The sequence below is a fragment of the Schistocerca piceifrons genome, chromosome X (genome assembly GCF_021461385.2).
Source record: "Schistocerca piceifrons isolate TAMUIC-IGC-003096 chromosome X, iqSchPice1.1, whole genome shotgun sequence".
NCBI classification, from domain to species: domain Eukaryota; kingdom Metazoa; phylum Arthropoda; class Insecta; order Orthoptera; family Acrididae; genus Schistocerca; species Schistocerca piceifrons.
The window spans coordinates 358,284,315-358,297,586 of NC_060149.1; the positions used below are offsets into that span (position 1 = coordinate 358,284,315).

The 13,272-nt window shown below is 44.3% G+C and overlaps 1 protein-coding gene across 3 annotated transcripts in view; it reads right to left on the reverse strand.

Moving 5' to 3' along the window:
* The window catches only part of LOC124722889 (calcium uptake protein 3, mitochondrial-like), a 636,966-nt gene that overhangs the window by 85,512 nt on the left and 538,182 nt on the right, over positions 1-13,272 (reverse strand). For all 3 annotated transcript variants that reach the window (XM_047248024.1, XM_047248026.1, XM_047248025.1), the window contains exon 3: positions 8,801-8,911. In XM_047248024.1, the coding sequence (XP_047103980.1) occupies positions 8,801-8,911 (111 nt within the window). The remainder of the gene's footprint in view (positions 1-8,800; positions 8,912-13,272) is intronic.

A 13,272-nucleotide genomic window follows, 5' to 3' on the forward strand; every position in this document is an offset into this window, starting at 1 on the left:
CCGCCTTACGTGATTGTTCACACCTCAGGTCACACCTCCCATGAAACGGACGGAGGGACCAATCGGCACGTTCGGAAGGTAACAGCTCAGGCAATCATCCTTCCCTGGGCCTGGCCTTTACCAGGGGGAACGTGCGTGCCTTACTTGTCTACCCAGGGCGGGGAATTACGCGTTACCCCGTCACCGGCTACGCGTGCGAACGCGTGCGTCGGCCTCCAGACACGCACAGGGAGGAAAGAAGAGAGGAAAGAGAGAGAGGGATAGAAGAAAGAATCTCAAACGCTGAAGCGGGAAAGAAGACAAGGAGAATAGGGCAAGGAGAATGAGGCAGAGATAGAAGTAAGGGCATGAAAGCAAGGAGAAGAGTGAACGTACGGAAAGACCAATAGAGGAAGAAAGCGTGAGGATGGAGAAAAACAAAGGAAAAAGGATCCTGGAGTTTTCAAACGTCCGTCTCCGGACGAAGGCTCGATATATTACTCCCAAGAAGAGTGAGTGTGAAGGGTAGGTAACGGGGGGGGGGGGGGAGGATTGGGGACGAGGAGGGATGGGGAAGGGGGCTAGGGCAGCCCGAAAAGGAAGGAGAACTGCACAAGCTCGGGACCCCGTTCTCGCCACGCACGTATCCACAAAAGAATTGTAGACCCCCTGGGGGGCACGAATGAATTGTGGGACATAAACGAAAGTAGGTAGGTAGGTTGGTGTGTTTCCACATATGAACGATAATATCTATTCAAATTTCGCGCCAGTCACATATCAGGTTTGCTCTAAATACACACTGTAGCGGTAGTGAGCGCTAGTTACCTTTGAGATTGGACGTGATGACCTACTATTAGTCAAGAATGTCTTTAAAGCGACAAAGACGCCATTATTAGTAACAATTCACTGAGTTTGAACGATGTTGTGTAATAAAGGCTATGAGAAGATGGATGTTCGTTCTGTGATACTGCAGGAAACTTGGCAGGAATGTAGCCACTGTATGTGAGTGCTGAAAGTGGTGGTCACGAGAAAGTACGGTTGCAAGAAGACCGGGCTCCAGACGGCCACGTGGCACTATCGATAGGAAAGACTATCGTGTTCGGTGTATGGCTATGGCAAATTGTATTGCACCTGGAGCAGCAAGCTGAGCAGCAGTTGGCACCACAGTGACACAAAGAACTGTTCAAATGGTTCAAATGGCTCTGAGCACTATGGGACTTAACATCTATGGTCATCAGTCCCCTAGAACTTAGAACTACTTAAACCTAACTAACCTAAGGACATCACACAACACCCAGCCATCACGAGGCAGGGAAAATCCCTGACCCCGCCGGGAATCGAACCCGGGAACCCGGGCGTAGGAAGCGAGAACGCTACCGCACGACCACGAGATGCGGGCACAAAGAACTGTTGCAAATGGGTTACCTCAAGGACAGCTCCGAGCCAGACGCCTTGTAGCCATTTGCGGCTTCAGTGGTGTCAAGTGAGATCTCATTGGAGGACAGGGTCGAGGTCTGTTGTGTTTCTGGTGAAAGCCGGTTCTGCCTCAGTGCCAGTGATGGCCATGTATTGCTTAGGAGGAGGCCAGTTGAGGAACTGCAACCAATCTGTCTGCATGAAACTTCCTGGCAGATTAAAACTGTGTGCCCGACCAAGACTCGAAATCGGGACCTTTGCCATTCGCGGGCAAGTGCTCTACCATCTGAGCTACTGAAGTACGACTCACGCCCGGTCCTCACAGCTTTACTTCTGCCAGTATCTCGTCTCCTACGTTCCAAACTTTACAGAAGCTCTCCTGCTTCGGTAGCTCAGATGGTAGAGCACTTGCCCGCGAAAGGCAAAGGTCCCGAGTTCGAGTCTCGGTCGGGCACACAGTTTTAATCTGCCAGGAAGTTTCATATCAGCGCACACTCCGCTACAGAGTGAAAAACCTCAACCTGTCTGCATGTTAGACACACTGGACCTACAACTGGAGTTATGGTCTGGGATGCAATTTCGTGTGACAGCAAAAGCACCCTCGTGGTTATGTCACGCACCCTGACAGCTTATTTGTACGTCAAACCGGTGACTCGACTTCTTGTGCTGCCATTCATAAACAGCATTCCGTGGGATGTTTTCCAACAGGATAACGCTCGCCCACATCACGTTGTCGTAACCCAACATGCTCTACAGAGTGTCGACATGTTGCCTTGGTCTGCTCGTTCACGAGATCTGTTTCCAATCTAGCACATAAGTAACATTATCGGACGATAACTCCAGCGTCATTCACAACCAGCATTAGCCGTCCCTGTACTGACCGACCAAGTGCAACAGACGTGTAATTCCATCGCCCATACTGACATGCAGTACCTGCACAACACTATGCATGCACGTTTGCAAGCATGCAATCAACATTCTGGCGGTTATACCGGTTATTAATGCCCCAGCTTTTTACATTTTCAATGGCTTACATTAGCCTGTTTCATGCAATGTTAATCACTGAAATTTGTGTGTACTCATGAAGGTAACAAATTTCATATTGAATGGAACTTTCGTATTTACACCAATGGGAATTAGTAAGATAATTAATGATGGCTCTGCTGACGTCATAAAGACGGTGAAGAGTCGCTGCTTTTACAGGGATGAACACATTCTAAGATTCATAACTGGTTAGAAACACCTTTTAAATTAACATAAAACGGAATTAAAATTGCCGTTTCTCCAAACGTTGACTTCCGCATGTCGCATTTCTAAAAGCACATTAAAATTATTTAAAAGCACCTGCAACTAAATGTATATGATTGCAGAAGTCGGACATCGCGACATTAGTCGTAGGAAGATTATAGTACGTTAAGATGGAAAAAAACCATAAGATATTTAAAATTACGATACCTGAAACTTTCGCATTCAAGCAAGAAGGCAATTGACCATTCATGTTGGCAGCGATAACATCACACAAGTGGTAATGAAACGCCGCTTTTACGGGCGTGAGGACACGTACCTAAGATTAACCACTATTTTGACACAGTAAAAAAAATGTAATTGCCATTTTAACTGGCGTTAATGTGGCAAGCACAAAAGAGTCATGGTAGCACCGACAAGGTCGAAACCGCCATTCTCTAGAATTACTTTCGGATGTGATTCATTATGTTTACAATGTGTTGGCGGTTACACATACTGGCACCGTTAGCTTCCATTATGGCTCAGTGTAGGACAATGATTATGACCGCGAAATACTGTCAGCGTGTAAACGTGCATGACATGCAAGTCTCTAGAGGAACGGAAGGTTCCAAATGATTGGAAAAGAGAACAGGTAGTCCCAGTCTTCAAGAAGGGTCGTCGAGCAGATGCGCAAAACTATAGACCTATATCTCTGACGTCGATCTGTTGTACAATTTTAGAACATGTTTTTTGCTCGAGTACCATGTCGTTTTTGGAAACCCAGAATCTACTATGTAGGAATCAACATGGATTCCGGAAACAGCGATCGTGTGAGACCCAACTCGCTTTATTTGTTCATGAGACCCAGAAAATATTAGATACAGGCTCCCGCTGGATGCTATTTTTCTTGACTTCCGGAAGGCGTTCGATACAGTTTCGCACTGTCGTCTGATAAACAAAGTAAGAGCCTACAGAATATCAGACCAGCTGTGTGGCTGGATTGAAGAGTTTTTAGCAAACAGAACACAGCATGTTGCTATCAATGGAGAGACGTCTACACACGTTAAAGTAACCTCTGGCGTGCCACAGGGGAGTGTTATGGGACCATTGCTTTTCACAATATATATAAATGACCTAGTAGATAGTGTCGGAAGTTCCATGCGGCTTTTCGCGGATGATGCTGTAGTATACAGAGAAGTTGCAGCATTAGAAAATTGTAGCGAAATGCAGGACGATCTGCAGCGGATAGGCACTTGGTGCAGGGAGTGGCAACTGACCCTTAACATAGACAAATGTAATGTATTGCGAATACATAGAAAGAAGGATCCTTTATTGTATGATTATATGATAGCGAACAAACACTGGTAGCAGTTACTCCTGTAAAATATCTGGGAGTATGTGTGCGGAACGATTTGAAGTGGAATGATCATATAAAATTAATTGTTGGTAAGGCGGGTACCAGGTTGAGATTCATTGGGAGAGTGCTTAGAAAATGTAGTCCATCAACAAAGGAGGTGGCTTACAAAACACTCGTTCGACCTATACTTGAGTATTGCTGATCAGTGTGGGATCCGTACCAGATCGGGTTGACGGAGGAGATAGAGAAGATCCAAAGAAGAGCGGCGCGTTTCGTCACAGGGTTATTTGGTAAGCGTGATAGCGTTACGGGGATGTTTAGCAAACTCAAGTGGCAGACTCTGCAAGAGAGGCGCTCTGCATCGTGGTGTAGCTTGCTCGCCAGGTTTCGAGAGGGTGCGTTTCTGGATGAGGTATCGAATATATTGCTTCCCCCTACTTATACCTCCCGAGGAGATCACGAATGTAAAATTAGAGAGATTAGAGCGCGCACGGAGGCTTTCAGACAGTCGTTCTTCCCGCGAACCATACGCGACTGGAACAGGAAAGGGAAGTAATGACAGTGGCACGTAAAGTGCCCTCCGCCACACACCGTTGGGTGGCTTACGGAGTATAAATGTAGATGTAGATGGAACGCTTTATCTATTTGCTACTGGACTGCAAGTGTCAAGAACATACATGGGGCAGGCAGAGTAACAAGCGTCGCATATCCACTGTATACAACCTGAAAGAAATAATACGAAAGTTCCATGCAACTTGAAATTTGTTACCTCCATATACGTATATTTACCAAATATCTACGTCAAAAATAAATATGTACCTTTCCTCCATATATTGCGCTTTAATAGCTGTAAGCGTAAGAAGAATAGTGTCACTATGTCTGAATTGTACGTTTCATCTACGTTACTATAGATTAGCTGCAATAGCTTTAATAACCTGTGAAGACATGACATACGTGTATTAACGCCCGTAAAATTGCCCATTATAGTTCTGATTTGTAATTTTACTATAAATAACCAAGTACGTTTTTTAGACTTGTGTGTGAGGGCGCTCGAGAAAGCGGCTGACATTTTGGCACAGTTTAATGATACCAGAGTTTTTGTAACACGTTATTTTATATTAGGCTTCGCCTGGTAGAATTTTGCACAGAGCATAACTTAATCATAGCTAACACTTGATTTAAGAATCATGAAAGAAGGTTGCATACGTGGAAGAGGCCTGGAGACACTGGAAGATTACAGATAAATTAAATAATGGTAAGACAGAGATTTAGGAACCAGGTTTTACATTGTAAGACATTTCCAGGGGCAGATGTGGACTCTGATAACAATTTATTGGTTATGAACTGTAGACTAAAACTGAATAAACTGCAAAAATGTAGGAATTTAAGGAGATGGGACATGGATAAACTGAGGGAACCTGAGGTTTTAGAGAGTTTCAGACATAGCATTAGGGAACGATTGACAAGAACGGGGGAATGAAACACAGTAGAAGAAGAATGGATAGCTTTGAGAGATGAAATAGTGAAGGCAGCAGAGGATCAAGTAGGTAAAACGACGAGGGCTAGTAGAAATCCTTGCGTAACAGAAGAGATACTGAATTTAACTGATGAAAGGAGAAAATATAAAAATGCAGTAAATGAAGCAGGCAAAAAGGAATACAAACGTCTCAGAAATGAGATCGACAGGAAGTGAAAAATGGCTAAGCAGGGATGGCTAGAGGATAAATGTAAGGACGTAGAGGCATATATCACTAGGGATAAGATAGATACTGCCTACAGGAAAATTAAAGAGACCTTTGGAGAAAAGAGAACCACTTGTATGAATACCAAGAGCTCAGATGGCAAACCAGTACTATGCAAAGAAGGGAAAGCAGAAAGGTGGAAGGAGTATATAGAGGGTCTTTATAGGGGCGATGTACTCGAGGGCAATATTATGGAAATGGAAGAGGATGTAGATGAAGATGAAATGGGAGATGTAATACTGTGTGAAGAATTTGACAGAGCACTGAAAGACCTAAGACGAAACAAGGCCCCAGGTGTAAACAATATTCCATTAGAACTACTGACAGCCTTGGGAGAGCCAGCCCTGACAAAACTTTACCATCTGGTGAGCAAGATGTATGAGACAGGCGAAATACCCTCAGAGTTCAAGAAGAATACAATAATTCCAATCCCAAAGAAAGCAGGTGTTGACAGATGTGAAAATTACCGAACTATCAGATTAATAAGTCACGGCTGCAAAATACTAACACGAATTCTTTACAGACGAATGGAAAAAACTGGCAAAAGCCGACCTCGGAGAAAATCAGTTCGGATTCCGTAGGAATGTTGCAACACGTGAGGCAATACTGACCAAACGACTTATCTTAGAAGATAGATTAAGAAAAGGGAAACCTACATTTCTGGCATTTGTAGACTTAGAGAAAGCTTTTAACAATCTTTACTGGAATATTCTCAAATTCTGAAGGTGGCAGGGGTCAAATACAGAGAGCGAAAGGATATTTACAATTTACACAGAAACCAGATGGCAGTTATAAGAGTCGAGGGGCATGAAAGGGAAGCAGAGGTTGGGAAGGGAGTGAGACAGGGTTGTAGCCTATCCCCGACGTTATTCAATCTGTATGTTGAAGAAGCAGTAAAGGAAACAAAAGAAAAATTTGGAGTAGCAATTAAAATTCATGGAGAAGAAATAAAAACTTTGTAATTCTGTCAGAGACAGCAAAGGACATGGAAGAGCAGTTGAACGGAATGGACAGTTTCTTGAAAGGAGGATATAAGATGAACATCAATAAAAGCAAAACGAGGATAATGGAATGTAGTCGAATTAAATCAGGTGATGCTGAGGGAATTAGATTAGGAACTGAGATACTTAAAGTAATAGATAGGGTTTGCTATTTGGGGAGCAAAATAACTGAATTTGTTAACATCAAGTATAGATTTGCGCAGTGGTTAGCACACTGGACTCGCATTCGGGAGGACGACGGCTCAATCCCGTCTCCGGCCAACCTGATTTAGGTTTTCCGTGATTTCCCTAAATAGCTTCAGGCAAATGCCGGGATGGTTCCTTTGAAAGGGCACGGCCGATTTCCTTCCCTATCCTTCCCTCTCACCCGAGCTTGTGCTCCGTCTCTAATGACCTCGTTGTCGACGGGACGTTAAACACTAATCTCCTCCTCCTCCTCCTCCTCCTCCTCCTCCGAGTATAGATTTAAGTGTCAGGAAGTCTTTTCTGAAAGTATTTATGCGGAGTGTAGCCTTTTATGGAAGTGAAACATGGACGATAAATAGTTTAGACAAGAAGAGAATAGATGCTTTTGAAATGTGGTGCTACAGAAGAATGCTGAAGATTAGATGGGTAGATCACGTAACTAATGAGGAGGTACCGAATAGAATTGGGGAGAAGAGGAATTTGTGGCACAACTCGACTAGAAGAAGGGATTGGTTGGCAGGACATGTTCTTAGGCATCAAGGGACACCAGTTTAGTATTGGAGGGCAGAGTGGAGGGTAAAAATCGTAGAGGGAGACCAAGAGATAATACACTAAGTAGATTCAGAAGGAAGTAGGTTGCAATAGGTACTTTCAGATGAAGAAGATTGCACAGGATAGAGTAGCATGGAGAGCTGCATCAAACCAGTCTCTGGACTGAAGGCCACAACAACTGCAACATATTAGGCTTCATGAAATAGTTTAAACCAACGCACATATCGACAGGGCTTTGACTCGCTCACTCACTCCGTCTTTCAGGCCACGAGTGGCCTACCGGGACCATCCGACCGCCGTGTCATCCTCTGGGGAGGATGCGGATAGGATGGGCGTGGGTTCAGCACACCGCTCTCCCGGTCGTTATGATGGTATTCTTGAGCGAAGCCGCTACTAATCGGTTGAGTAGCTCGCTCAAGAAGAGATAATACGTCTTGCTGTTTAATCTTAGAATGTAGCTGACCAAAGAGTTTAAGATAACCGTACACAATCAACTTACTCCATTAGATATATGACGGTGGCGATATACACGGCCTCATATTTTTACCACGTGGCCCGTGACAACGTAATGTAAGTTATCACATTGTAAGGTGCACCAGTGAATTTATCTTACCGCGTGCTTGTGTAGCATATTGAATTTCCAAAGGTCTGAGGACCATCGCGTTGGTGGAGTGAAACATGCAAAAATTAAGGAAAAAATTACCCAACAGTCACAATAATTACACACGTCAATTCTAATCATATTTTTATGCCGCACGGTGTTTGCAGCTGGTTCCCATTATGCGATTAAAATCACATTCCATTGCAAGCAGTTAGGTTTAATCCATCGCTAGCTAGTCTCCCGTACATTGGAGAGTCGGTTCCCTACAGTGGATAAACACGTTAACTCGTCTTGATAAGCAGTTTTATTTTAAATGCTGTCTTCAATTTCGACAATGTCGGCTCGTAATACATCACTGAATACATCAGTTCGAAAATACAAAAAAAAAAAAAAAAACAAAAAACAGTATCTCTGCGATTACTTTACCAAAGGTTTTTATAAAATGTGTTCAAAAACATATTTAAAACAACAACATATAGTGCACTGCCTATATAGATCACATAGAAACTTTGCGTCGGTTTAAATATCTAGATAGGTGAACAAATTGGAAGTTTAAAGACACATTCCTCGATTGTCTCGACTCGCAAATAAATACACTAGAGAATATTTTAGGCGAGACGTTTGCTGAATGCTTTTATTTTACGCAGTTATTTCCAAGAAATTCTGTAATTTCTGCAACCCGTAGTAAGCAGCAAGTGAAAACGTAAATAAAGTGAGCAAGCTATAATCAGTGAATTCTTACCTTTGTCACGCAATGTCCGGAACATCTGAGAAGAACCTTGGCGAAGGGCAGGAGTCTTATCTCGAATGTTCTCCAGGTCTTTATCAGTCAGCATTCTTCGTTTAAGTCGTGCTGTAACGCGAATAAGAGGGAAGTCAGAAAACAGCCAACAGTCACAATGATTACAGATGTCAATTCTAATTATATTTTTATCCTTTGGTTTACTCAGTGTAAAACTAACGTGACAAGCTCAGCAGTTAAGTCCCTTTTCCAGAAACTGTGAAATTATAGGAGGTCATCTGCAAACTTAGATGCATGCTGGTGACACACGAAGAGTCAACTTTTGTTAAAGAACATTTATTTTTAAGCGGTTGTTTATTAGTTATGGGCCTGAGTGAAGTGCTTTGGTCGTGGTACGCTACGTCGTTTATCCAACTATTAGTTATAGTTCTCAATATAGGCCTTCGTTGTGCCTTACTTGCTGATGTTTTCATCTGACTTTCTGGATGCTTCATTGACTACGACTTGTTCCAGTAACTACATGTTATGGTCAGCAAGAATCAGTGGAACAGGCGCTTGACACGAAACATCCACACCACAGTACCTTTGGTGGACTTTAATGACGCTTTCGAGAAACTGGGAATCTCCTAAGCTGGTTGGCGGTGGGAATAATGATGTGAGAACAGTAAACTTTCTGGGTCGTTGTTGAAGAGGTTTGGTTGTGTACTCTCACTCAGTACGCAGTGGTACATGTAATGTAACTGTTTGGAAGATATCGCATTAGTACAGCCTGAAAGTGCACAGCCAGGCGCTAGAACCTCCAAACTTCACGTGTCCTATGGAAACTGCGGCTGGCTGCACGTTGGCAACAGTCACTGCAACCTGTCAATCTTAAAATTATTTTATTGGTTGGTTGCTTTGTTGGATGATTAAAGGGACCAAGCTACTAGGTCATCAGTTCCATTTTCCTGGAATAGACATGTCTACGTGACTGGATATCATAGATGACCTACCGCACAAAACCCAGGGAAAGAAAACCAAAGGTCAACGAAGGCGAGATATGGGACAAAAAAGAAGAAAGGGAGACATAGGGAAAAAGGCAGGCAAAGTACCCTATCTAGGGAACAGCTGGAAGACCATGAAAGCCAAGTCATTAAGGGACATGTATCCCCCACCACTTACCACAATATTCAAGAGGTAGAGGTCAAGTTGTGCCAGTAAGTTTTCGAGGTGTTTTCCATGGCCAGTGATCATGGTTCTACGCCAAAAAGGGTTTTGGGCGTTGAAATCACTCAAGATTAGTAAAGGTGTGGGGAGGTGAGAAACCAATGCAAGCAGTATGTTCTAAGGCACTTCACCATCGGAAGGGAGGTACACATTACAGATGGTAATATGCTGAAATGCCCTTATCCAAGCAGCCATAGCCTCCAAAGGTTCCAAAAGTATATTAATAGGTAGAAGTTCGTTATATACAGTGGCCAGAACATATGCGCAAACTCCATCTGACATCCAGTCACGGAGTGGCCGAGCGGTTTTAGGCACTACAATGTGGAACCGCGCGACCGTTACGGTCGCAGGTTCGAATCCTACCTCTGGCATGGATGTGTGTGGTGTCCTTAGGTTAGTTAGGTTTAAGTAGTTCTAAGTTCTATGGGACTGATGACCTCAGAAGTCCCATAGTGCACAGAGCCATTTGAACCATTTGAACACCCAGTCATAGGTAGCATGATTCTTATAATATCCCCAGTATCAAGGCAGGGCCGGGGTCTGCGTTACTGGAAACAAAGTTTCCTGAAGGGCAATGCAGAAGGCAGAGGAAGTTCTTAAAAGATGTATTAGCTCAGCCAAGTGGTGGAAAAAAATCGCTACAATTCCACTGGAGAATAATGTTGTAATTTGAAGTCATAAAGGGACCAAGGAAGAAGGTTGTGCCCTAAGGTTACCTGCTGCCACTGGTTAAGAGGGTTGTGGCATCAATACACACAGGTTCGGAGTTCTGTTGTGTGGTGTGAACTGGGGACTGGGGGGCCGCCAGAATCTCTGCCTTGGCCACAGGAGTCAAACAGGTGGGACCTGGTGGCGTGAGAGAAACCTGAATATCCTCCTTTTTGGAGGACTTTTTCTTGTTTTTCCTCTCCTTAGAGGTTTTGGATGACTCTGAGGCCTTATCTGAATCAGTTTCAGGTAACGACGATGATCGCAAAGCTTTGTGACCAGCAGTCTGTGGCTCCTTCAGCCACTGGCTGGTGCCCAGTTGTAGACCTGCAGAAACTTTGGAAGGAAGTGTCCCTTGGGACACCTTCCTGGCGAGATAAGCTGGAGGAAGGTGATTTGTCTCCAGCTAGGAGGTGGGGACCAATGTCCCCACTGGGGGCGACGTTGTCGTAGTTGTAGCGTATGACACTGTTATACGTGCTGGGAGCGACCGCTCAACTGCTTCTTGGCCTCTTGTAAGTTAGTTTGTCCAGAGTCTTATATTCTTGTATTTTATTCTCTCTCTGGAAAAAGTGCAATCTGTTGAGCAGGGAGAATGGTGATTTCCACAGCTGATACAGATGGGGGGAGGGCACAAGGAGAATTCACACACAGTTTTCTCGACTCACAATCTCTACAGATGGTGCTAGCTAGCATTGCTACGCGAAGACATATGCCTGAATTTCAACACCTGAAGCACCGTATATTGGGGTGTGTGTGTGGGGGGGGGGGGGGGGAGGGACATACAGTTTCATGTCATGGCAAATGATCCTATTGGCATTTGGCTCCTTATGTACATGACTGACTAAGTGTAAATCCCATCACTCCAAGTGGGTGTGTATGTCATCATCAGATTGTAAGAGCAGGTCTCGGTGGAAAATGATGCCCTGAACCATATTTAGACTATTATGGGGAACAACAGTCACCATTACGTCACCCAGCTTGTTACAGGTGAGCAGCGCTCGCGCCTGGACAGGGGATGCTGTTTTGATCAAAATTTACCCACTTTTCACTTCAGAGATGGCTGCCACTTCCCCAAACTTGTCTTTTATGTTCTCCACAAAGAATAAGGGTTTTGTCGCCAAGAAGGGATCCCCATCAGCCCTTGTGCAAACAAATATTGGGGAGGAGTATTTCTTGGTTTGCTGCTAAGCCCTACATTCCTCCCACAGTGTAGCCAGGGAAGGGAACATTTTAGGGTTGTATCTTTCTGCATTAAATGAGGACTTTCATTCCATAGACTGCTGGTGCCATATGACCAGTAGCAGGGGATAACTTCATCTGCTTCATTTGCGGCTCATCCACCATGGTGCCATCCACTGTGAATGGGGGCTCTCCCCATGGGTGCCACCCATCCTCAGCAATGGTCACCCGGCCTGCAATCCATTGCTCGGAGTCCCCATGCTCCAGTCACGAGGGGCACATACCTACTGACGTACATGGGGAGTTTTCAGTTGTGTGGTCAAAAATTGGAAATTTGTGGTAAGGTCTTATGAGACCAAACTGCTGAGGTCACCGGTCCCTAAGCTTACACACTGCTTAATATAACTTAAACTAACTTACGCTAAGGACGACACACGCACCCATGCCCAAGGGAGGACTCAAACCTCCGACGGGGGAAGCCGCACGGACCGTGACAAGATGCCTCGGGCCGCGCTGCTACCCCGTGCGGCTTTGTGTGGTCAGGGGGCAATCATCGTGCAGGTACTTGACGACCTCCCACTCCACAACGGGATGGCTATAGTGCTAGATTTTGTGTGTGTTACCTTATTAAAGAGAAGGGTGCAAAGACAGAAAGGCACAAAGGTGGAACATACATTGCATCGGGCGACCTTCCCTGGACGATCCGCACATATGGAGATTTTTGAAAATTGGTGGGAGGTCAAATCCAACAATGGGGACCACGTTTTTATTTAATGGAAAGCTGTAGAAAACAACTGGAAGTGGAAACTCAAGCACCAAATCTTAAACCAGATCCAAGCAGGGTCTACACCAAGAAAACCATCCGCACAGTGGAAGTGTAAGCTTGCAGCATGGAAAGGAAGGAATGCTGCAAAGGCTGGGGCCGTGTTGTAGCCAAGCACGTACTCAAGTTGTGAGCCTCCTTGGGGGAAAATTATTTTATTCGAGCTATTACACGTGGCTCTTAAGTGATTCGATGTCTGTAGTAAGTTTGCTTGATAAGGACTTTAAACGCAGGAACATTATCCCAGAATAGGCCACACTAGCGTCTTTAACAGTTTCCTTTACAAATGCACAGAAATTTCCCAATATCATGTAAATATATCTAAATCTTCCACTAATTTAACGCGTTCGATTCATTTCATACTGGTTCATAATATGACCCCTAATTATTTAAACAACAAGACAGGTTCCAGAGGTTCTTAATCGACTTTGTAATTGGACTTTATCGGGTTCCCTGTCTTTTTTATGAATTACTATGCATTTAATGCGCACTAGAAGAAAGCTACTATTCAGTGCATCATGGAAATACATCTGCAGTTTCCTTATGATTGTCT